General features: G+C 35.9%; 1 protein-coding gene across 1 annotated transcript in view; it reads left to right on the forward strand.

The window, feature by feature from the left end:
- The window catches only part of TNFRSF21 (TNF receptor superfamily member 21), a 112,736-nt gene that overhangs the window by 57,596 nt on the left and 29,130 nt on the right, over positions 1-26,010 (forward strand). The window contains exon 4 of the mRNA XM_074310723.1: positions 19,057-19,322. Within this exon, the coding sequence (XP_074166824.1) occupies positions 19,057-19,322 (266 nt within the window). The remainder of the gene's footprint in view (positions 1-19,056; positions 19,323-26,010) is intronic.

A 26,010-nucleotide genomic window follows, 5' to 3' on the forward strand; every position in this document is an offset into this window, starting at 1 on the left:
AACGGTTCTAGTTCATCCTCATTACATATAATGCTTACTGATGGTTTTAAATAGATGCTACTGATTATTTTAAGGAAAATTCCATTTATTCTTATTTACTCAAGTGTTTTTAATAGGAATGGATGTTGGAGAAAATCCAATCTCTTATAGAGTTTTTGTTTGTTTGTTTTTGCAGTTGTCTGTAGTAATCCTTCAGAAATATACTAACCTTCATCCATAGAATGCAGAAAGCTATAACATTTTTCAGCCAAATAAAATCAATTCTTTTATTTGAAACTGACAAGCAGAGAAACTTTATAGAAAAAGATCTGGCCTTGGAGCCTGTAAGAACTGGGATCAAGCTTAGCTTCTGATATATAGTGGTTGTGTGACTTAAGGCAAGCCACTTTTACTACTCAGAATTCAAGTTGTATATTCCTTGGTTTCAAGCTTACCTCAAACACTAATGACTTGTATGACTGGCCAAGTTACTTAACTCTGTTTATATCAATTTCCTCATCTGTAAAATGAGCTAAAGATGGAAATGACAAAACCAGTATCTTTGCCAAGAAAATCTCAAATGGGGTCATGAAGAATAGGACATGACTAAAAAGGACTGAACCACAATTCAAGGCAACATTTTAAGAATGCAAATTTATAAAGGTGTTTACCTGCCTGAGTATAGATTGAACCCTGTGAGCCACAGTGCTGATGAAATCATAGGTCCAGTCAATTTCTGTACATTGAGATGATAGATGCAATAAGGATAATGATGATGATGATGATAGCAGCACTATATAGCTTTTGAAAATGCAAAGCACATTGCACATATTATTTCTACTCTATCCTCACAACAGTCCTGGGAGGTAGATGGTATTGTTATCCCTCCTTTATAGATGAAGAAACTGAGTGTGTGTGGGGGGGGGGGGCGGGGCGGGGATTAAATGATTTAACAAGAGTCACACAGTGAGTGAGGCAAGATTTGTATTCAAGTCTTAGAGACTCTAAGTCCATTAAGGGTAGTAGCTGGGCATGAAAACTAGCAAATAGATTGGTAAATTGCAAATTTTACCAATGTCCAGTGAAAAAGGAAACAAATAGCAAGGATTCAGTTTAAAGCATAATCACATTTTAAGATGTCCTGGCAAAACATTTGCCTTACAGTACATGTTCAAGTGTTGTCAGTGGCATCTGGTTCAGAGACAAAAATATATCCTTGGGGAAGAATGTAAGGGAAAAGAGCCCTTCGATTTTCTAAATGGAAACATTTGGTACAAGACAGAATGGCAGTCTGCAGTGTGCCAACTATGAGTGGAACACTGGGGACTAGGACAAACTGAATACTGTGTAAAAGGGATTGAGAGAAGAGGCGAGAGTGTTCCACCTACATTGCCAGCTAGCTATAGGACTAGAACCATAATGTGATGATGATGATAGCTAGCATTTAGTAGGGTTTTAGCAGCAGTTAGGTGGTGTAGCAGATAGAGTACCATCCCTGGAATTAGGAAGACATCTTCCTGAGTAAGTCCAGCCTTCAACAGTTACTAGCTGTGTGATCCTAGGAAAGTAGTAACTTAAACTTGTTTGCCTTAATTTCCTCAGCTAGGAAATGGCAAACCACTCTAGTGTGGTTGCCAAGAAAATCCCATATGGGGTCATGAAAAGTCAAATATGACTGAATGACTGAACAATAATCTAAGGGGTTTTAAAGCATGCAAAGTAAACTTTACAAGTATCCCTCATTCGATCCTGAAGTTGAGTCTACCTCTATGAGTAAGATGCTTTTATCTTTACTTTAAAGCTGAGCAAACTCAGTTTTAGAGATATTGAAAAGTTAAGTGATTTATCCAGGGTTGCACAACAGGATTCAAATTCAGTTCTTCCTAACTCTCAACTCCAACACTTATCCTCTGAAATTTCTAGTTGGGACATATCACCGCCCCTGTCATCCCCACCTCCTCCCTACTACAGGCATCTGTCTCCTCATTTATGAAATGAGAAGATTGCTTAAATAGATCTCTGAAGCTCTTTTTCTGGTTCTTAGATACTCAGATTCCTGTGCTATCATGTTAACTCTAGGAAGCAGAATGGTCTGCCAGCTGCTACATTAAAGCTTTTATGTGATGGACTTGGAAGACAGCTGTCTAGGACTACTTCATGGATGATATGGCTTACTAAACCAGCATGCTGAGAATCTCAAGGGTAGTGATATTGTAGCTACAGTTGAATACTGTATCTTATGGATCATCAGAGATGAATTAGAAAAATGGATTTGGGGCTTATAGGGATCACTGTCAACTTTATAAACCTTAAAACTAGAGCTCTTTTTATTGTACCACATTAAAGATCATCACCTAGTCAAAGCCTTGGTTTTCCCATTTTTTTCATTGTCAATTTTTTTTTAAAAGTCATATCTGATACTCCATTACTCTGTTTGGGATTTTCTTGGCAGAGATACTAGAATGGTTTGCCATGTTTTCCAATTCATTTTACAGATGAGGAAACTGAGGCAAACAGGATAAAATGACTTGCCCAAAGTCATATAGCTAATTAGTATCTGAGGTTGGATATGAATTCAGGAAGATTAGTGTTCTTAATTCCAGGTCCAACATTCTTATCTATTGTACCACCTAATTGGCCATTCCCCATCTATAAATTGGAGCTACTGCCTTCAGTTACATTCTGACATAGATATTTTGAGAAAAACATTTTGTATATCTCCAAGTATTATAGAAACAGATGATTGTTGCTGATAAGGCAACATTATTATAAGAACAACTTTCTGCTACTGTTTCTAAGCTCAGAACAAACAAACTTTTGATTGGTTAGCCTCATGATCTCAAATTTGGTAGGGATGGCTTGGGATTTTAGTTTGCCTATGCCAAGTTTTATGGGATTGTAGTGTTTACAGGCAATGGTTTCTGAGGACAGGGGCTTATTACTTTGCCTATGCAATTAGAGTATTACTCTGGGAGACTGGAAACCTGGGTTAGAGTCTTGACCATTCATTTACCTTATCTTAATGTTGGACAAGTCACCCTTATCCTTCTGGGCCTCAGTTTTCTCACCTGTAAAGAGGGAGGAGTTGGATTAGATTATTTCTATGATTTTTTTTGAGAACCACCATTCTGTGATTTTATTTGTAAAATGGCAAAACCTGTGAATAAGTCTGAGAGTACTCCTGCAGCTTTTGTACTTAAATATATTAAGTTAAAGATGAAAACATCAGCTGGTATGAATAAAGATTTTTTATTAGATCTTATTTGGCATAATAATTAAATCTTTTCATTTGAAAGGTTATAGTCCCCAAGGCTGCATAAAAGTGTTTTTAAGGAACAGGAGTTAGTTTGCATAACTTGCTTTTTGAAAAGTCCAGACATTTTCCAGCTTGAAGTAACACTAATTTTTTTTTTTTTCCTGAGGCATTTGGAGTTAAGTGACTTGGCCAGGGTTACACAGCTAGTAACCATTAAGTGTCTGAGACTGGATTTGAACTCAGGTCCTCCTGACTTTAGGGCCAGTTCTCTATACACTGAAGTGACACTAATTTTAAACTTTAATTTTTTTTCAATGAACAAAAATATTTTTTTCTCCGTCCTGTGTCTCCAACTCTTGGAAGAAAAGAAAGAGAGAGAAAAAACCTACAATTCTTATGACATATGCATAATTAAGCAAAACAAATTCTCATATTAATGTTCAAAAAAATCTTATTATGCACTGAATCTTTCATCTGTCTATAAGGAGGTAGGAAGCATACTTTGTTATCAGTCCCTGGGAATAAAAGTTGGTTATAGTATCAGAGACCTTAATTTTTTGTAGTTGTTCATCTTCACAATATTATAGCTATTGTCTGTCAGTCAGTTGGTAAACATTTATTAAGCACCTACTATGTGCCAGACAGCATATTGATTACAAGGGATATCAATACAAAAAAATAGAATTCCTGTCACATAGGAACTTAGACATTTAAATGAGGGGATATAATATACAAAAGAAAACTGAAAAGAAAAGGAGAGGAAAAGTACTCTGCAACTGGGATAGAGGCATGACAGAAGTACAAAGGAGTACAGTTGACTAAGAAATAAAATCTTACTGTTGTTATTATATATTCTTCCTGTATCAGATCATACCAGTCTTTCTAGATTTGTCTGAAACTATTCTTTTCATCATTTCTTTCATATAATGAAATTTCACTACATTCACCACCACCAAAAAGAAAGGAAGGAAGGAAGGAAGGAAGGAGAAAAGGAAAAATGAAAGAAAGAGGGAAGGGAGGAAAGAAAAAAGAAAAAAAATTCACACTCTTTCTGAGTTGGTAATTTGGCTTAAGGGTCTACTTTCAGAGGACAGAAAGAAGCCTTTTTAGCACAACTTGGTGCTATCCAGCCTACATATGACAGGCTTTGCAAAAATGTTTCCTATGCCTGTGTACTGTGGTTTCTGTTCAGGGTTGGTAAGCCAGCCTGAATTAGTCTTTAGTCTCCTCTGAGGACTGTGGAATGCTTAGGCATTTCCCAAATTCACTAACAGGTCAGTCTGATTCCTCTTTCCAGGTTAATAAGTAAGACACCCTGAATTTATGAGAGTAGATTTGGAACTGAAAGTATTACTTGTTTAAATATTTCCTTTGGTTGGTTTACAGTTATTAGCATCTGACAGATGTTAAACACAACCAAAGCCTGTGTGCATACTGTATTTTTACATTCCCTCCCCCACCCCATTTTTTCAGTAAGTTACTCCACCTAGTAGTTAATATAGGGTCATGCTTACTTAGACAAGGGGCTCCATAAATGTTACTTGAATTGAATACTTTTTCTAAATTAAAAAATGAATTTTACGTAATGTTAAGAAATAGGATAGTGTGGTTCTTTAAAGTGTTTATTAGGAGAGAGTTCAATTTGATAGTCTATTTCTCAGTTTTATTTAAATATAAGAAAAGAGAATCACTATAAAAAAAAAGATTTAGGATATCATGCAAAGAAATCAAAAGTTGTGAGCATCTTATGTCTTTATCTTTTCTAGACATTTCCATTAAAATTAGCATGGTGTAGAAAAGGGGGATGGATTTGGAGTCAGAGGACCTAGGTTCAAATCTGACATTTAGCACAATGCTTGACACATAGAAGGAACATAGTAAGGTAAATGCTAGTTGACAGACTGATTTTTTTTCTGCCATTTATTTGTTACCTATGTAATTTGGGGCAAATAATTTAACCCCTTTGGATCTCAGTATCCTTCTCTGTAAAATGAGGGGATTAAAATAGCTGAGCTGTGAGATCCCTTTGGATATAGATTTGTAATAGTATGTGATTTTAAGATGTGAGGAGTGATGCTCATTTTGATCTCTCTATGCTGAATTTCCTTAGCTGCTTGTACCTCTGTTTCTGTAGTTTATTTATCATGCTCAAAATGTTTCATTTTAGGAAAACTCCCAGCTTGCTATTATATTAACAGTCACAAGATATCACCAGCACAAGGATTTGCCTGTATAATAATTAATGACTGACATTGATATTGGGCTTTAAAGATAGCAGAGTGCTTTGTATATTCTGTGTCTACTCTGCACATTGTATTATGTCCATCTTACAGAAAGCTGAGTCACTTGGCCATGGTCACATAATGAGATAGACTTTTGTTTGGCATTTAAGACTCTTTACCACCTGGCTCTGGCCTCTCTTTCCAGGCTGAATACACATTATTCGACTAAGTGCATTCTAGTATTTTACCTTCCAATAAGACCTTATTGGTTGATGTTTCCTGAATATGACCTTTATCTTTGCATGGTCTGTCCCTCTTGCTTGGATTATTCCCTGGGAACCCCTAACTTTAGGACTCAACTCTAGGCTACCTCCTACAGGAAGCATTTCCTGATTCTATCAGATGTTAGCTTCCTGCTCCCTTCTATCTCTCCCACCTTTGCTGCTTTTTTTGTTTATTTAACGTGCAGATACTGCTTCCCCCAAGCAGAATGTAAACTTTAAAATACTTATAAATAATATTAATATACCTAGTTTCTAGCATGGATCTTAATGTGTGCTAAGTGTTTAATTGTTGGACAATTTAGTGGTGAAATGAATAGAGCACTGGATTTGAAATCTGGAAGATCTGAATTCTAATCTAGCCTCAGATACTTACTAGCTATGTGACCTTAGGCAAGTCACTTCACCCTGCTTGCCTCCATTTCCTCATCTATAAAATGAGAAGGAAATTGCCAAATATCTTTGCCAAGAAAACTCCAATGGGATCGCAGAGTCAGACATGATTGAACAATAACAAAAATTAATTATTGCTTATGAAATTAATTGAAGTCTAGATGTAGAATTTGAATCTAGGTCCACCATACAGCACTGCCTCTTGGTAAATAGATACTTACACTTAATTTTTGGTTCCTGATTGTAAGCACAATAGTCACTGTGTACTTACACACAGACTGTATAGTATAAGAGCTGAGGTCTCAGAGAACCAGTTCTGAGGTCAAGGTAGGTGTCAAGTAAAGCAGACAGAGAGGAAGCTTGGTAACATTTATTCAAATTTCTGATTTGCCACAGTGGAAAGGGGCTTTCATTTACTGAGATATACTCTTCGAACAAAAATCCCATGAAACAGTCCTCTTTTCTGTTAGCTCAGACTTCCTATGGGAAATAGACTTGAAGTCTAAATAGAAGTAAGCAGAGCTAAGGGGAAACCAGACGATTTAATGACAGAAGCAGCCTTGGCCCAGCTAACCAGCATCCCTGCTTGTTGTGTACTCTGCGTTCCAGGCTGAGTCTACCCTCTACCCTAGAGTTTAAAGTCTGCATTTTTGTCAAGGGCACATGGAAGAACTGTTTTTCCACCTATATATATAGATAGATATAGATAGATATAGATATAGATAGATATAGATATATAGATATATAGATATATATATATATGATATATATGTGTGTGTGAGTGTTATGTGTGTGAGTGTGTGTGTGTATATATATATTTAGCAGAATGGAAGATCTCCTTTGGGTGTCTTGAAAATTAGAAAACCTCAACAGGAAGACAGGGTATATAATGAACATCTAATGTAAACATTTTTAAAATTATTATTACAAAATGGTAAGGGGAAGTACTTTTGTGAGAACCCCAAATTATTTAGTCTGCTATTGACTCTATGGGACAAGACATTTGGGATGAGGAGAGAAATCTTATAAAATCTTATAATCTTATAAAAGTAAATATAAAATTTTTTTAAAAAAAGTTTCATTTAAGAATGGTGCTTAAATGGAGATCTGAAGAGACAGGATCCTAAGAGACAGAGGTTAAGAGAGAATATATTCAGGGGACAACTCAAGCAAAGGATATCATGTGTTAGGAGTAGCAAGATCAATCAGGTTGACTATGAAAGCGAGTAATACATAAGAAGCCTGGAAAGGGAGATCAAAGAGAGGTTATAGATTGTTTCCTGCAGTGGAAAGATCCCAGGACTTGGTCAGGAGCTTTGGGTTTGAAGAGGGCAAGTAGGTGGCACAATGAATAGAGTACCCGCCCAAGATCATCTTCCTAAGTTCAAATATGGCTATATATATTTACTAGCTGTGAGATCCTGGGCAAGTGACTTTCCTTTTACTAGATTTCTGGTTTGTAACAAGTTCTCTCACCTTTCTGAGCCTTAGATTCCTTGCCTATAAAACGGGAATAATAATACACTATGTATCTAGAGTTCCTTTATGAATTGCAAAGCAATGTAAATGTGCTACTTATATATGTGGACATCTTAGAGAACAATGATTTTCAAAAATATACCACTTGGGGTAGCTAGGTGACGCAGTGGATAGAACACTAGCCCTAAAGTCTGGAGGACCCAGTTCAAATCTTACCTTAGACACTTAACACTTCCTAGCTGTATAACCCTAGGCAAGTCACTTAACCCCATTGCATCAGGAAAAAAAAAAATACTACCACTTCTTTAGGCTGCCAGGTTTTGATCATTATCTGTAACTTTAAATGTTATTTTATGGAATGAAAATAGGTATAGGAAATTGTCTTCAAAAGTTTTTATTCTTGAATTCTTGTGATGTCAGATTTTAAAGATCTAGTTCAAAAGGTAAGTTTGCATTATGTGTTTTAGAAACTTTATTTTATGAGGCAAGTAATTAGTAAAAATATTTCAGCTATGGTTCATTGCTACTTTTAATCCTACACTTAAAAAAGATTCAGGAATTTGTCCAAGAATGAGACTGTTAAGTTCTTTTGAGGGTGGATCCAATCAGTTATCAGGTCTTTTTCATTTGATCATCCTCTCCATCTCCCCAGCAGCATGATGTAGTGGGAAGAATCCTGGGCTCAAAGAACTGGGTTTGAATCCCAATTTTGCTGTTACTATAGTTTTGAGCCTAGCCAGATGCTCACTTACCTCAGTTTTCTCACCTGCAAAATTAAGCAATTGCATTAAATGAATTTTCCTCTAAATCTCTGACCCTATGATAATTGTCATTATATCAGGGAGGTGATCTCATGATAGGCAAGTGAATTGAATTTAAATGAGAGAAGGCTGTGCAGAGTTACCTGCCTCACTTTTTCCTTCAGAGCCATCTCTGGATGCACTGGCCAGATATAGATCATAAGGAGGCAGAAGATGCCTCAGTTTCCTCAAATGTAAAGAAAAGATTTTGAAATGGTACAGTGGATAAGATCAAAGCACCCGCATTTGAATCCTATGTTAGCCACATCTACCTAGGTGGCCTTGAGTAATGAATCTAACCTTGCTGATCTTGGGTTTTCTTTTTCTGAAAAATGAAGAAGAAAAGATGACCTTTAAAGATGTCTGCTGCTTTGCTTTCTTCTTAAATTTTGCATACCTCCTGGATAGAATTTATTACCTAAAAACATTTCACAAACTTTCAATTTGGCCAAGAATTTCTGTCTCAATCGCTGACATTTACATAGGGCTATCTATTTACAAAGCACTCACAAAAGTCATTTGATCTTCACAAGATCCTTCTGTGATACATTTGTTTATCCCTATTTTATAGATGAGGAGGCTGAGAATAATATTTCCCAAGATCACCCAGAAAAGTGGTAAAGCCAGGTTCAACCTCTATCTCATAATCATAGGACCTCAGAGTTTGAAGGAAACTCAGAGATTGTGGATCCCAATGTACCTTACTGGTGGTTGCCCATCCTTGGCTTAGATACCCCCTAAGAAATTCTTCTTTTGTAAGTGCTTAATAAATGCTAATTTTCTTGTTTCTCTCCCTCTTCGGCCACTTCCAACATGCTGCCCTGTTTTTACTATGTATGTATTTTACAGAAAGGCCATGTGGGATAGTGGTTAGAGTTCAGCATAGAAAGAATCTAACTTTAAAGTTCAAAACAGGAAGTCTACCATATTGATTAGAGTATTGGTCTCATACATAGTCAGTCAATAGCCTTTTTTTAATTGAAAAAAGTTGTTTTGTTTTATTTATTTATTTTTATTAATTTATTGCCTTTATTAAGTTATTTATTAATATGGATATTGATAATTAATATTTAACAATATGTCAGGGATTATGCTAAGCACTGGAAGCAAAGAAAAGGAAATGATAGTCATAAAATCCAGGTTCAAGTCTTCTCTGGTATATACTGGCTGTGTGACCTTTGGCCAATCATTTAACCTCTCAGTACTCCAAGGCAACTTTCTAAGACTTATAAAGTGGCAGAGCAGATGATGTTCTTCATTTTTCTCACTTAGAGATCTCTACTTAATGAAGTCATAGGTCTGCCCTGCCTTGTATGTATGTGTATACATAGAGATACATATATATGTAGGTATACAATGTATATACACACATACACAACTACATACACACTTACAGATACATATGTATATATAATTGTATATATAAAAGTGTATATGTCCACATATATTCTTCTCCATCTTATCTACAGATGAGGAAACTGAGGCAAACAGGGCTAAGTGACTTGTTCAAGGTCACATAGCTAAGAAGTGTCAGACATCTAATTTGAACTTGGGTTTCTTTTACTCCAGGTGTGGTGCTTTATCCATTCTGTCACTTAGCTTCACTAGTCCATGATGAGCTTTTTTTCCCCTCACTTTTAAATTTTTTTCTTCGTTTTTGGGTTAAATGCAAAAAAAAAAAAAAAAAAAAAAAAAAAAGAACATTTCCATGTACATAGAATAGCAGAAAAAGAGGATTTCTCATAAAGCCATGAATTTTCCATTTCACACTGCTTATTTTTTAAATTATATGATCATACTATACATCAGTTTCTTTCTTCCTTCATCCTTCCTTCCTTCCTTCCTTCCTTCCTTCCTTCCTTCCTTCCTTCCTTCCTTCCTTCCTTCCTTCCTTCCTTCCTTCCTTCCTTCCTTCCTTCCTTCCTTCCTTCCTTCCTTCCTTCCTTCCTTCCTTCCTTCCTTCCTTCCTTCCTTCCTTCCTTCCTTCCTTCCTTCCTTCCTTCCTTCCTTCCTTCCTTCCTTCCTTTCTTTCTTTCTTTCTTTCTTTCTTTCTTTCTTTCTTTCTTTCTTCTCGAAATAATTAGAATTAAGTGACTTGCCCAGGGTCACACAGCTAGGAAGTTTTTAGTGTCTGAGGCCAGATTTGAACTCAGGTCCTTCTGACTTTAGGACTGGTGCTCTATCCACTGTGCCACTAGCTGTATATCAGTTTCAAAGCAACCCTGCTTTTCTGTGCTTCCTTCACATAATAGGCATTTAATAAATTCTGCTTTATTGATGATCAGACAGTAGAAAGAGAACTAGCTTTACAATCCAACAACTTGGTTTCAGATCCTCTCTCTTATGCTTGCTATCTCTGTGACCTTGAAGAAGTTATTCCCTGAGCCTCAGTTTTCCTCATCTGTGAAATGAGATGTTTAAACTAGTTGGCATTTTAAGTCCAGTAGATGATCTTAATTCAGATCTGGCATAGTCCAGTGGAAAGAAGAACGATGGAACTAGTATGGGTTAGACTTGAAGCATGTTACAGCTAGGAAGGTCCATAGAATCCTCTCAACCAACTCCTTCACTTTGCAGAAAAGGGTAATGCTAAACAAATGACATATGAAGGGGATTTTCATTTTTTGGGATGTAGTTTGATATATCTTCATAACATATTTTAATATTATTAAGAGACAGCATGGCTTTTTAACTAGAGATATAGTCTTATAACTAGGGAGAGTTTCAGAGTCAAGTCCTGTGTTCAGATTCTATCTCTGATAAACTGACTATGTGAACCTGGGCAAAGCACTTAACCCAGACAATTCTTTGAGACCTTAACTTACAAAGTAGTTGTATATCTCTATTAGTAAAGGGAGTGTCTTCTTAGAAAGCTTCACATGTATGTAAAATTATATATTCAGACCAAACAATATTTTCAAAGTGTATTTTTCATAGCCCTATAAGGTAGCTGTAGTGCTATAATAATAATATTGATAATATTAACTAGCATTTATATAACACTTACCATGTTTCTGGCACTGTGCTAAACACTTTTAGCAAATATCATTTGATTCTCACAATAACCCTGTGAGGTATAGCTGCTATTATCCCTATTTTACCATTAAGGAAAATGAGGCAGATAGATTAAGTGAATTACCAAAGATCATGGAATTAGAAAAAGTTTGAAGCCAGATTTTAACTCTGATTCCATAGCCAGTGCTCTGTGCATTGTGCCACCTAACTACCCCAACATGAGATTGTCATCTCTACAGATGAGAAATCTAAAGAAGGGAAGGGGGGTTACAGTGGCTTGTTCCATTTCAGAAAGCTTTACAAATCTGAAATAGAATTGTAACCCTGGGATAAGTGTTTTGGCTCCAATTCAAGTGTTCTTTGTTCCATGGTACTCTTCCTTTTCACAGACAGGCAGTCACAGGACTATGTTTCTCCTTCCAAGGCTTAATCACTGAGTCATGAGTTTAGGCTAGTAAAATCATTATAAAAGGTATATGTCTTGGTCGTATTTCATTTCTATCTCCCAGCCTCTAATTTGCAGGAACTATTCAATTTCCAGTAAGTCCCTGCTATCTAGCTTCAGGGCAGGGCTCTTTTTTTTTTTTTTTTTTTTTTTTTTTTGAAGAGGGAGAACTGTCATTTCCGAAAAATGAGATATTAAGATTTGCCATTTTCTCCTCTAGATATTGCTTAGAGGCCTTAATACCTCACAGAAAAATTAGTGAATAGAGAAAGAGGCAAAGTGGGGGAGGAGACTTCCTTTTTGTTTTTTCCTTAGGGAAAAGTCTTTGTATTAATTGACTCCAAGGGACTGTTGAGCAGCCATTAGTCCTTCTAGCTCACCTTTTCCAGAGATGAAAAACAGAATCTTGCATCATATTTTACAGTGGGGCAAATATAAAAGAAACATCTATTTAAGTTGAATATTATTGGAGAAATCATCTAGAAAAATCATTGAAATGTAAGTTCCTTGAGGACAGGTCTGTTGCCTTTTTTCTTTTTATGTCCCAGAGTCTGGCACAGTGTATTAATTTGGCACTTAATATATTTATCAGGTTGAATTGGATGTAAAACCACTACAGGATTTCAGGCATGATCCAATAATTCAATCCACATACATTTCTTCAGTGATTACTCATTGAGTTTTTGCTGGATATTTTAGGTAGTATAAAGGAAGTCTAAAGCATGTGAGGCAGACCTCAGTACCCCACTTATTACCTTCAGCACTAGCCATTTCCAAAATATATCCTGGTCTTTTACATTTTGGTTTTCACTGTGCCTCCCCTGTTGACATAGTGAAATCTTTTTCATACCTCAAGGTTTGTCTCCAAGAATTCTAAGCCTATCTTAACCAACCCTCACAAGTCCAGATCAAAGCTGAGCTCTCTCTCCTGTAAACTAAAACAACCTTCCTTATATCTCTTGTTCACCATTCTACCTTGTATGAGAATAATTTAAATCATGTCTTATTCACACCACTAAATAGTAAGCTCTTTAAAGATGATAATCCTATTTTGTTCACCTAAATAATTAATAGCATCCTGCACATAATAAGAATGCAATAAAAATGTAAGGGAGGCATGTAGTCATAGGACTGTAAAATTAGAGCTGGAAAAGACCTCAGAGGGCTTCTAGTCCAGGGTTTCTTAACATTTTGTGTTTCTAAAGATCCCATTTAACTTGGAGAGACTTAAATGAACTGATGCTTAGTGAAATGAGTAGAACCAAGAGAACATTGTACATAGACAAGATTATGTAATAATCAACTCTGATTTGGTTCTTTTCAACAATGAGGTGATACAGGCCAATTTCAATAGACTTGTAATGAAAAGAGCCATCTGTATCCAGAAAGAGAACTGTGGGGACTAGATATGGATCACAACATAGTTTTTTCACCTTTGTTGTTGTTATTTGCTTGCTTATTTTTTTTCTCATTTTTTCTCATTTGATCAAATTTTTCTTGTGCAGTGTGATAAATGTGGAAATATGTTTATAAAAATTGCACATGTTTAAGCTATATTGGATTGTTTGATGTCTAGGGGAGAGTGTGTGCATGATATTTGAACAAACTAAATAATTTACTTCACGTTGGAGTTAGGATTGGACCCTGATCCTCTTTCTCCAAGTCTAAATAAACATATTTGAGGCTTGTGATCAGCCTTTTATTTTTAAACTGATGAGGGTGTCTATTAAAAACCTTTGGATTCCATTGGTATAGGTAAGAAGTAGTAATAGCCTGAATTAAAATAATGGTGGTGTGAATGAAAAGAATTGGGGATGATGGTAGAAAGAATGATATTGCAATAGGGACACCAAGATTTGGTAACTGGAGATGGAGAATGATGGAGTCAAGATGATTAGAACATTTTGAATGGAAATACCTGGGAAGAAAGATTGTAAATTGAGTCAATTAATCAACAAACATTTATTCCTTGTTTTAAGTCTTGTCTGACTCTTTATGACTGCTGGATTTTTTGCTTTGTTTATTTGTTTGTTTTGTTTTTTTGGCAGAGATACTAGAGTATTTTGCCATTTCCTTCTTCAGGTCAACTTATAGATGAGGAAACTGAGGCAAACAGGCTTAAGTGAATTTCTTAGCATCACACAGCTAGTATTCTTCTGAGACTAAATGGGTCTTCTTGACTCCTGGCCTAGTTCTCTATCCACTGTACCAGCTAATTTTTCTGAATTAGCATTTATTAAGGGCTTATTATGTATAAGACTCTGGGTTTGCCGAGTTTGAATTGATGATAGGATATCTAGCTGCCAATATGGAGTAAACAGTTGGAAATGTAGGTTTAGAAATAGATTTAGAAGTCATCTGTGTTTAGGTGATAGCTGCAGCTGTGAGAACGAATGAGATCATGAACAAGATTGTCAACGTAATTACTGAGTGATATGAGGGATAGGAAAGAGAAGAGAGCTGGACACAGGAGATAGAATAGTAAAGGACATATAACTTTGCTGGATGAGAGGAGGAAGAGAGACCAGCAAAGAAATGAAATTCATTTTGTAAAGATATTATATGGTATTTTAAATTTGGGAACAAAAGTAAACAAAAATACATATGTGCAAGAATTTCACTGCATTTCTTTATATGTGCAATTTCTATATTTTGTTTCTTAAGTATCTTTTATCTTTTAATAAATGGTTATCTTTTAATAAATTCTCCTTACTTTTCTCTTTTTACATGTTTCTGTGATATCATCAGCACAGGAACTTCCAGTGAGAGAAAGCTCGCTGCCAGTCTGATTTATCACAGATCAGGTGTCCATAGGTAGGGAGCATTTCTGAGGCTTTTACCTAGACATTGGTGCTATGGCCCTGTGAAGCTAATGGCTTGTCTGAGACCATAGTTAGTATATATTTGAGTCAGAATTTGAATCCAGGATTTCCTGATTCTGACTATATTACATCATATCATAACTGCACTCCTTATAGCTTTTATATGGTAGCAATCTCATCTTATATTGAGTACCAAAATGTCTGCATTTTATCTATAGATGAGAAAATAATTGTATTAAATACCTGAGAGTAGAGCAAGTGATTTTTTTAACTGAGCAGATGTTGGGAGCAAAGTAGATATTGAATAGAAGACATTCTAATGGACCCATTTAAAAGAATTGTAAGAAAAACCTATCATTAATTTTCAAGCTAGATGAATCTTAGAGATTAATTCCCTTATAAAGCAAATCTCTTTTTTTAAAGTTCCCTAGTCCAGTCTCTTCATTTTGCACATGAAGAAATTGAAGAATCAAAAAGTGAATTAATTTTCTCATCTTAGAGACTGAGGACACAGAGCCCCCAAAAGATTACATCACTTAGCTAAGGCCAGCAATTAATTAGTTGCATATTATTAAGACTAGGATTGAGATTTGAGTTTTCTTCTCTCTCTTTTGAACCACACTACTAGAGACATGTCTAACTTCCCTATTTAGTGGGTAATGTCTGCTGGCAATGCAGCGCTTATTGCTTGGTGACATGTAGCTTTGAGTTTAATGCAATGAATGTGAGATTTGGAGTTGGCAGACTTTTGCTACTTATTATCTTTGTGATCTTGAGGTAATCATTTAATTTCTCTCTCATTTGGAGATTCTTCATTTGGAACATGGAAATGGATTAAAAAATCTGATTATCACAGAAGTTTCCAGTTCTAACTATGCCATCCTGATTCAGTTATGTCAGAAGTGACCTCAAAAGAAATAACATATAAACTATATCTTAAGTCTTCCTTGGTTCTGAAGTGGGCCAAGGCCCTGGTCAGAGATAATGACCTCTCATTTATCAACCTTATGCCTTTGATGAACCCTCCAATCCTGCTGGAAATTACCACAAGCCACTGCTGCTGCATTTTCCTATTGTATAGAAGAAAGAGGAAATTGGATTTTTCCAGTGGAAATAAAGTCTCTTTACAGGAAATACTTTTATGATATAATCCCTAAATTGTAGTCAATGGTTTCTAATGAACTCTAGATAACGACTGCTCTGGTTGCCTTTAGAGTTTTCTGGTAAAAGGATTTGTTCTGGATTATTTTTTTAACCAAATAACTAATCACTTTGACCAAACCACACTTAGTAAATGTCAGAGAACATAGGGACCTTAGAGATTATCTAAGGGAGGCATTGTGGTTCAGTGGTAAGAACAAGGTCTATCAATTTTACCTAAATGTTCTTAAACAAATATTTAACTTCTTTGGTACTATCTCCTCAGTAAAAATGAGTGCACTAGTTAACTTCTAAGGAATTTTACAGTAAGGAGCTTGGTAGCCTGCAGTACTGATTAGTTGTATGACCATGGGCACTTTTTGCTTACCTTTCTTCTTCTGCAAAATGAGTATAATAGTAACCTTACCATCCAGGGTTGTGAGTGTGGATCAAATGAGATAATTGTAAAGCACTTTGAAAACCTTTAAATACTATAAGTAGCAATTATTATTGTTGTTGTTGTTATTTTACAGGTTGGGAAACTGAGGTTTAGATTATTTAAGTGACTTGCCCAGGGTCATACAACTATTAAGTCTAAGGCAAGTTTCAAATTTTCTTACTTCAAAGCCACAATGATACCTAGTTTGTTGATAAATTTATATTATGGAATAATTGCTCCTGCCCCCATTTTGCAAGTGAAGAAACCATAAAAGGAGAGCAGCACAAAGCATTTTTTGTGTACATATTGAACCCAGATAGATTCCTTGTGTTCATTTTAATTTTTATGTGGTAATTCTACTTTGTCTTAAATTAATTCAACTTTATTCAGTAAATATTAAGAGCTTAGAAGGTGCCTGGTCTAGGCAGTGTAGATAATGAGGTCCTGAGTTAAGGTGCAACAGAAATGGGAGAGGGATTAATATAGAATCATAATTTGGCAACTAGATATGGAGGAATCTGTCCTTTACCTTTTTTCTTTTTTTTGCATCCTCAGGGCTTAATACAGTACCTGGCACATAGTAAGAAATGCTTTTTGATTAACTGAATATTGTGCTATCATAAATAGAAGGAAGAGCTGGGTTTGGAAGGAAAGTAAGTGGAGAAGTAGACATGTTGAGTTTGAGGTATATCATCTAGGTGATAAGGATACATAACAAAAGGAAAAAAACTCTTGTCTTCCTAGAATTTACATTCTACTGGGTAGAAATAAGCAAATATAAATTGCATGTAAAGTGATATGGTGGCACTATCCTGGATCGGAAGTGATAGCATGGAAAATGGGGATCAGGAAAGACTTATCAAACTAACTCTTAGTTTTGTGAACTACATTAAGGTCAGGAGAACTTCACTCCTGGTTTGTGCTACTTCTGGTATTGTCCCTTTTTGAGCCCAGTGTCTAGAAAGCTGGCTGTCTTTGGGTGTCTATGTAATTTTTGGATTTAGCATCTCAGTGATATGAGTTGGTACCTTGTGAATAACATTATTGAACCCAAACTATTCAGTTTAGGGGAATTGAACATGAATACTTCATAGTGGGACAAAACTAGTTGGAATAAATTTTCCCAAAAAAGTATAACTTCTAAATCTTTAAATCTACATCAGGGGCAATTTCTAATATGGTAACTTCTCCTTGTATTCATATGTTTTGCTGTGTGTTTTTTTTTAAGGGGTGCTCATAAAAATAAATGCTGGGTTTTGAAAGAAGGGAATGTTGCTGAACTCTTCAGCCTTTCAAACTCTGTAATTATCCTGTAAGGGCTGTGTCTTGGCATCTGAACATCCGACTAGTTTGAGCTTCAGTGAATATATGCTCTTTGTAAGGACATCCACAGGGAGCTCACTTTCTTCTTAGAAGAAAGCCAGGATGCAAAGAATGTGAATTAATCAGCTCATCCATCCCCTGGGGAAAACCATGTAGTACACATAGTACACATGTAGAAATGGGCACTGGAAGGTCGGTTTGTGGTTTATCCACAACCATACTCTCATTGGCAGAATGAAGATCTGAGTTAAGTTCCTGTGCTGTTGAAGAAGAAAACTCACTCATGTTTTCATGTCAGATGTTCAGGAACTCTCAAACGGAGCTAAGTTAAGATTTAATCTTACTTAAAGAGAGAGTCTTGGTATTTAAAGAGAATTTTGAAATGCCAGCCCTTATTACCAGCCTAAGTTACTCTAGCAAACTTTAGGTAGAACATTGAGGCAATTCAGTAAGTTGATTTTCTTGGAACTGGAGAATTTTTACTTGACTCAAAATTTGTGAAAATGTTGAAATCAAAACTAAAAAGGCTGAATTTTAGGATTTTATACTTAGAGTTGTAAGGTTAAGTTAGTGCTTTAAGGTTTTACAAAATATTTTACAATTATTTGATCCTCACAACAAACCTCAGAGGTAAGATCTATTATCACACCCATTTTATAGATGAGAAAGCTGGGGCAGGCAAAGATGAAATGACTTGTCTCAGCTTGTGACTGAGGCCAGATTTAAACTTAAATGTTCCCAGTTCCAGGTCCATGCTATCTGCTGTAGCACCTGCCCTAGGTCACAGAAGTAATAAGTAGCTGAAGCTTTTTGCCTTCACACTCAAGGATTCTATATAAAATATATAGGATTTTTGAGTTGATAATTGAGTTGAACCTTGAAATATTTTAAAAGCTTAATTAATGGGATTATTTTGGGTTTCTACTTTATTTGAAAAGCAAATAACATAATTAGCCTTTAAAGAATAGAGCAAAGTGAATAACAACTCATGTTCAGGGGATACTCTGTGATCAGTTTACATTCTGTTCAATCTTCTACACTACTTATATTATCTGTATTACTGTACAATAGAAATTGATATTCAGAATGAGAGTCACTGAGGCAGTGTGAGGTACTCTTTTATCAGATATTCAGTTCTTTCATATATTTTCATTTAGGTAAGTCATCTCTCAACAGAACAAAAATTCTTTGAGAAAGCGGGTTATTTCAGTTTTGCTTTTGTAATTCCAACTACTTTGCACAGGGCTTAATATAAGTCGAATGAGTTGACTGAAGATTAGTCATAGGATAATAAATTGAGAGACAGAAGGGAAGGGGTTTAGAAGTCATCTAGTCCAACTCTCTCATTTCACAGATACCAGAAAAATTTTGTTAATATATGCTATATGCTTTTGTGATTCAATTAGAGGAGCTTTATCTGAAAACTTCCATTAAGTTCCCGTTTTTATCCCCCTTGATCCAGGTATTGACATTTTAAAGCTGGTGGCAGCCCAAGTGGGAAGCCAGTGGAAGGACATCTATCAGTTTCTGTGCAATGCCAGTGAGCGGGAGGTGGCTGCATTTTCCAATGGATATACAGCAGATCATGAAAGGGCCTATGCAGCCCTACAGCATTGGACCATACGGGGCCCTGAAGCCAGTCTTGCCCAGTTAATCAGTGCTCTGCGTCAGCACCGGAGGAATGACGTTGTGGAGAAAATTCGAGGTCTCATGGAAGACACAGCTCAGGTAACTTCAATTTGATCTGCCTTCTGTGAGGATATTATCAGTCTTTATTCTCCTAATGTTTTGTCCCTCAATCTGGTTCATGACTGAGTTTACTGAAGGAAGTCCTCACCATCCCAATGTAGAAACTTTTGAAAATGAATAAAACTATGGAATGTAAGAGTCCAAATAAAACTTTTGAAATTCAAAGTCATTTTTGCCTAATGATATTTTAATTGCTACTAATGTTAAGTTTGCTGACTCTTACTTTAACCAGAAATTTTCCCTCCTGTAGCTTGCTATTATTGGACAATTGAGGAGGAAAAAAAAAATTATATCTATATAATGCAATTGCCATCCCTGTAAAAAAAATGTATTGAGCTAGGTAATAATAGTCTGATCCTAGGAAACTCCCTTAAGTAACTGCTGAATTTCATACTGTTTTGAAGTTGTTTAGGCTTTCAGAGTGAAAAGGCTTTTTTCAGGATATAGCAAGTGATTAATAGAGGAAATGTTGAAAGAGACTAATATTAACAGCTTTAAATATGACCTTAACACACAAATTTACTGGGGTTTGCTGAAGGACTTTATTCTGCAATTAAACTGTCATATTCATATAAAAACTGTCATATTTTGAGAGTGTAAAGGTGATAGGGAGGGACAGACAAGAAATATTTTACTTCTATGGAAAGGTATATTGAATTTTAGGAAAGAATTTGAGGAAACAGTGTTAGGGTTTAAATTAGATTTTGATCATAGGGATCTTAGGTCACCATAGTGAAGCCTCTATGCAATAATATCAATATATTATATGTGTCAGTCATGATATATAAAGAGAGTGGAATGTAATACTTCAAGAAATAGTGTGCTCAGAATTCCTGAAGGTCTTCAGACAAGAACTTATCCTAGTCATTGTAACCAGAATTTGTGGATCAGGTGACATGAGCCGGCTTCTAACAAATAGGAGAGCTTTAGAGAAAAGATAGATTTTTGTTTAGTTGGATATGACTATCAGAAAACAGTCTTCATCTTCTTCTAGAGGGCTAATCAGTGGGAGGGATAGGAGAGTTAGTGACATCCCTCCTTAGTTGCTTACTTCATTCCACATGATTCATTCAGGATAATGAAATATATTTGTTATTTCACTAGTGGTAGCTATACCCTCACATTTCCCCAATTATTTCCTTTTCTCTTTCTCTCTGTGGATACATCTCAAAAAAAATAGCTTTGGACTCTGTTAACTATCGAGTGAATAATTTGGGGTTATAAAACACTTAAATATTTTATGTAATTTGACCTTCTTAGTAACCATGGGAAGTTGGTAGAGAGAAGAATAGTACCACCATTTTACAGATGAGGAAACTGATCCTACAGGGTGAAAGGACTGTTTGGATTCAATAGTGGGCTTTTTGAACCATGTTCAGTCTTTCCAGTGAATCATACTATGCCCTGGGATTGAGAGACACCATGATGAGTAGAGTGGTGTTGGGAAGATCTGGATTCAAATCCTTATCTTAAATCTATTCCCATCTGACACTTAGCTGTGTGACCCTGAAAGTCACCTACATTTCCAAAGCTTCAGTTTCCTTATATGTATAAGGATATTATTTAATGCTACCTGTACTATAAGGTTTTGTTGAGACTAAATGAAATAACACACACAAACTACTTTGCATACTTCTTATATTTTATCACTGGGCTTATGATTGGTCAATTGTGAGGTCTGGAAGAGGAACTTCCTTTAACAGAATATGTCTTTAATTTAGGGATTTGGAGGGTTTCTAGAGGGCCCTGAGAGGTTCAGGGTCAGGAATAGCATCACAGAGCCATATTAGAGTCAGATCTTAAACTCTAGGTTTGAGGACTGTCCTTTACTTTTCTTTTATTCTCAGTGCTTGTTGTTTGTTCTTCCATCTCCTAAGGACAGGAGGTGATGCCAAAAGCATGCAAATGAATTGGATTTGAGTGAGGGAGGGCTATGCAAGGTCACCAGCCTTAGTTTCTTTTCCAGAACTATTTGGGTCCAGTGGCCAAATATAGATCAAGATGACTAGAGATGGCCCCAAATGCAGTGGGAAACCTTGGTCTTTTTAAGCTAAGTAAGGTCTGATGTTACAAGACTTTGTACTTTTATTTCCAATTTTTAAATCTGTGTAATCTATTCTGTTTATGCTTTTGTTATCTCCTTTCTCTGGAGGCCCCAGCTGCAAAGAACCCCTTGACCATGATCGGATTATATCCATTTTAAGAAAAGGGGAAATAAAAGGATAAATAACCCCAGAAGGGCAAAGAAATGGATTATGTCAAGAGGAGCGATTCATAGAGTAAAGGCAGTGGAAAAATTATACACCAGGAAGACAAAAAACACATTCAGGACATGTCAAATAATCTTTTCCCCATTCTTTCACTGCCCCCTCCTCATAATAATAATAAAAAAGGAAATTAATAAAAGGAAAAAAGAAAATGGTAGGGAAAAGACTCTATGGAGCTTACCCTCTTGTTCTTGCTCAAACTGCATCTATTATGATGTGAATAGTGTTAATCTTTATGCTCCTTGTTTAAATAATGAAAAATATTCTGCCAGCATATTCTAGAAAAAGGTTCTGTCTTTCATTTAAATAGACCAGTTGCATGGACTTGTTTTTCAGCTGCCAGTTCTCATTAATAACACAGTATGTAACTGTCTGTCTGCAGACTAATCTCTGAGGTTTGGAGTCAAAGAAAGAGAATACAGGAGCATGAGGCCTAATTGAGACTTATTCTCTTAACTTATACTTTCCCTAAATAGTGGGTGATAGTCAAGATTTGTATCTTTCCATTCTCTAGCCCCTGAGGGTGAATAGTACCCTTTTTGTGTTGAAATAATGACTTGAGACAAAGAGAAATCACTCAGGATTTTTAGAAAATGGCCAATTTTTTTTTCTCTTTGAAATTAAGATGGCAAATCACAGGCCCAAAAGTTCCCATCTGATGTTCTCTCTCAAAGGATTAGTCACGGCAGGGCTTTGGTTACCTGTGTGAGTGAACAAAGCCAAACCATATTTTAGAACATTAAGTTGGAACACCGGTCATTAAGAAAGAAAAATAAGCCTATGAAGAAGCTACAAAGACTGGCAGAAAGAACTCTAGCCTAGCAATAGAGACACCTGGGTCCTGGCTCCACTACTTTCCTGGCTGTGTGAGGACATTGAGCCAATTTTTTAACTTCTGGCCTTTGGTTTTCTAATCCAAAAAGAGGATGGAAGGAGAGGCAGCATGGAGTCATGGGTAGAGATCTGATCTTGGTATCAACAAGAGCTGGGCATATTTTCTGTCAGAGGCACTGACTTTATGACTCTGGACAGAGTCACTTGAGCCCTTCATGCTCTAGGCAATTCTTTAAGGCTATAAGATATAGATCAGGTGATTTTGTCTACCTTAGTGGAGAGAATTTCCTTATTAGGAATCCCCCATGTCTATGAAAAGAAGGGACCAGATCTGGGATTGTGTTGGTAGAAGGAGATAACTCTCTACCAGTTTAGGTTAGCACCTGTCTTAGACTATTGCTTGGAGCATTAAGAGGTTAAAGGATTTGCCCAGGATTACATAGCCAGTGTATGGGACTGTAGGACTTATCAGGGGATCTAGATAGTATGGTGGATAGAGTACTGTACTTGGAATCAGGAAGACTCATCTCCATGAGTTCAAATCTGGTATTAGATACTTACTAGCTGTGTGATCCTGGGCAAATCACTTAATCCAGTTTGTCTCAGTTTCCTTATTTATAAAATAAACTGGAGAAGAAAATGGTGAACCACTACAGTATCTTTTCCAAGAAAACCCCAAATGGGCTCAAGAAAAGTGAGGCACATCTGAACAATGATAATGTCTTCACTTCAAGTCCAGAATAAAGATTCGGTTAAGCTGTCTTGATTTTTCTTAAGGGGGGGCAGGGTATGATAATAATAATAGCAACAATAGCAATAACTAGCATTTACATATATTTGTATTTAATTATGTTATGGTTTACAAAGTATTTGATATGTTATCTCATCTAGTCCTACTAACAACTCTGAGTAAATGCTATTGTTATTCCCATTTTACAAATGAAGGACCTGAGGTAAGAGCCGGGGAAGTGTCTCTTATTCAAGGTCACAGAGATGTTAAGTAGCAGAGCCAGACAACTAATTTATTTCTTAGGATCATGAAATTTAAAGATTGAAAGAAGGACTTTAGAGGTTTTAATCTGGTCATCTTGTTAGTTATGCATATATATTATATATATTTACAATAACTTTTATTTTTCCAACTACATGATTAGGTAGTTTTCAACATTCACCTTTGCAAAACCTTATGTTGCAGATTTGTCTTCCTCCTTCCCTACCCCTCCCTTAGACAGCAAGCAATCCAATATAGGTTAAACCTCACAATTCTTCTAAAACATTTGCATATTCATCATGCTGTGCACGAAAAATCAAATCAAAGGGGAAAAGAAAAAAAAATGAGAGGGAAAAAAAAAACTACAACAACAACAAAAAGGTGAAAATAGTATGCTTTGTTTCACATTAAGTCTCCAAAATTCTTCCTCTGGATGCAATGACTCCATCACAAGTTTATTGGAATTGCCAAAAATCACCTTAAGGCAGATTTAAATCTCTGTAATTAGAAAGCCCTGATCAATGAAAGGGACAGTTATGAGCAGGGATTTTGACTTTATCTTAAACTGTAAAATTTTCCAGTGCTCTTTTCATTCATGTTTAGCACCTAAAACTTTCTGAGTTATCTATATCTATGCTTTCCTTCTGTGGGCTATTGTTTTATTTAAGAGGTACAAGCTATGGCACCAGGCTCCGGTTCCTGGTGGTATGCTTTGGGCAGTTTACCAGCACTGCTCCTTATTTTTGTCATAGGAATAAACCCTTTCCTGTTGGTTTTTATTGAATGAGGCTTATTGTTCTGGAGTCAATTTAGAATAATTGACCATTTTCCTATGCAAAGAGTAGGCCCATGCTTTATTTTCTTTCTGTTCTTGCGAAAGAGAAAAAGGACTGGAGTTTTTAAAGTCACAAGACCATAAATTGAATCCCAGTTCTAGTGCTTATTACTTGTATGATCCTGGCCAAGTCATTTCCTCTCTTGGAGGTGACTTTCCTCATCTGCAAAACAAAGGGATTGGAATAGAGGATATCTAATGTCTGCTTTAGGTCTAAAGCCTGTGATATTATGAAAGAGCTCTTGACTTGGGATTAGGAAATCTGGATTTGTATCCTTGTTGATAATGTGATCCTGGGCAAAACAATTAATCCCTTTGGGTCTCAGTTTCTTCCTTTGTAAAACAGAGATAATGCAGAAGATAATAATACAACCTTGATTCTATTCCTTACTTCAAAAAAGTTCCAGGGACAGTCAGGGCAAGCTGAGTTCAAAACTAGTTTTAGACACACACACACTTACTAGCTGTGTGACTTGAGACAAGTCACTTAAGACCAATTACTTCCACCAAGAAACCCAACAACCAGGTCCCTGCTATATTCTACAAACTTTTCCTTCTGATATGAATAGAAAAATTAGTCTATAAGTCAGAGTTTTTAAAATATGCTTTGAGGCATTAAAAAGTTAAGTGATTTGCCCATCATTCCAAAATCATTATGTTTCAGAGGTGGGATCTAAGGCTGGCTTTCCATTCATTGCCTCTTATGGGTCCTTTCATTGTTTCTAATAATATTTGTAATTCCCATTATTTCTAGCATCTCAAGATCATAAATTTAGTACTGAGAAGAACCTTAGAGTTCATCTAATTTAATCTCTCATATTTTACAGATAGGCACATTGAGTGATTTGCCCAAATTTATGCTACCTAACATTTTAAAAGTCTACTTAATAACTTGGTAAAGGTACTTAGTAAAGATTTGACATTGCTTCAGGTAGACAACTCCTCCCATTTCAATATGGAAATGATTAGAAGGCTATGTTGACTGGTACCATAGTGGATCATCCATTCATTCTGAGTAGCACTGACTTCTCTTGGCTCGGTCTTTTTATATCTTAGGCAACTGAAAAGCTGCTTCCGTGGTTACTTCAATGATCCTCATTCCCTGGACTAATTAAGTCTCCAGGATCAGCTTCCTTTTCTTTATAGAAACCAAAAAACTAGCTCAATCTATACAGCAAAGGTTCTCTAATAAATATTGTTCCTACCACAAATGAGTATAGTCTTGCAAAACTTCATGATTTAAATTGGTTTGGGGTAAATAACTGACTTTTAAATTAATTTTGAAAAGTCATTATTAAGGCAAAGAATTCACATATGTTATGAATATATAGATAATATACCTTTTTTATGGGTCTGTGAACTGGTTAGTTCAGTCCCTTAAAACACAAGTCAGCAAACTAGAGCCTAAAGGCCAGATCTGGCTGCCTGTTTTTGTAGCTAACTAAGAATAAATAGTTTTATTATATTTATAATACAGAAGCCTTTCTTAGCTCACTTGCCTTATAAAAGCTGACTGGGAGCTAAGTTTGGTTAACCCTATGGTTTAGACTCCACTGTTTCAGAGCATGGGGATAATAAAGCCAATACATTGAATTTGATCCTTGTGATCAAATAAGGAAATTACTTATTCATACAAATTATCTTTAGTCTTCCATAGTCACATACTAGGAAATTGTAGATCTAAGTGTAGTCATTGGCCCTTAACTCCAACCAATCTTCTAATACTATGTAGTCTCAGTT

This window comes from Sminthopsis crassicaudata, chromosome 4 (assembly GCF_048593235.1).
Source record: "Sminthopsis crassicaudata isolate SCR6 chromosome 4, ASM4859323v1, whole genome shotgun sequence".
NCBI classification, from domain to species: domain Eukaryota; kingdom Metazoa; phylum Chordata; class Mammalia; order Dasyuromorphia; family Dasyuridae; genus Sminthopsis; species Sminthopsis crassicaudata.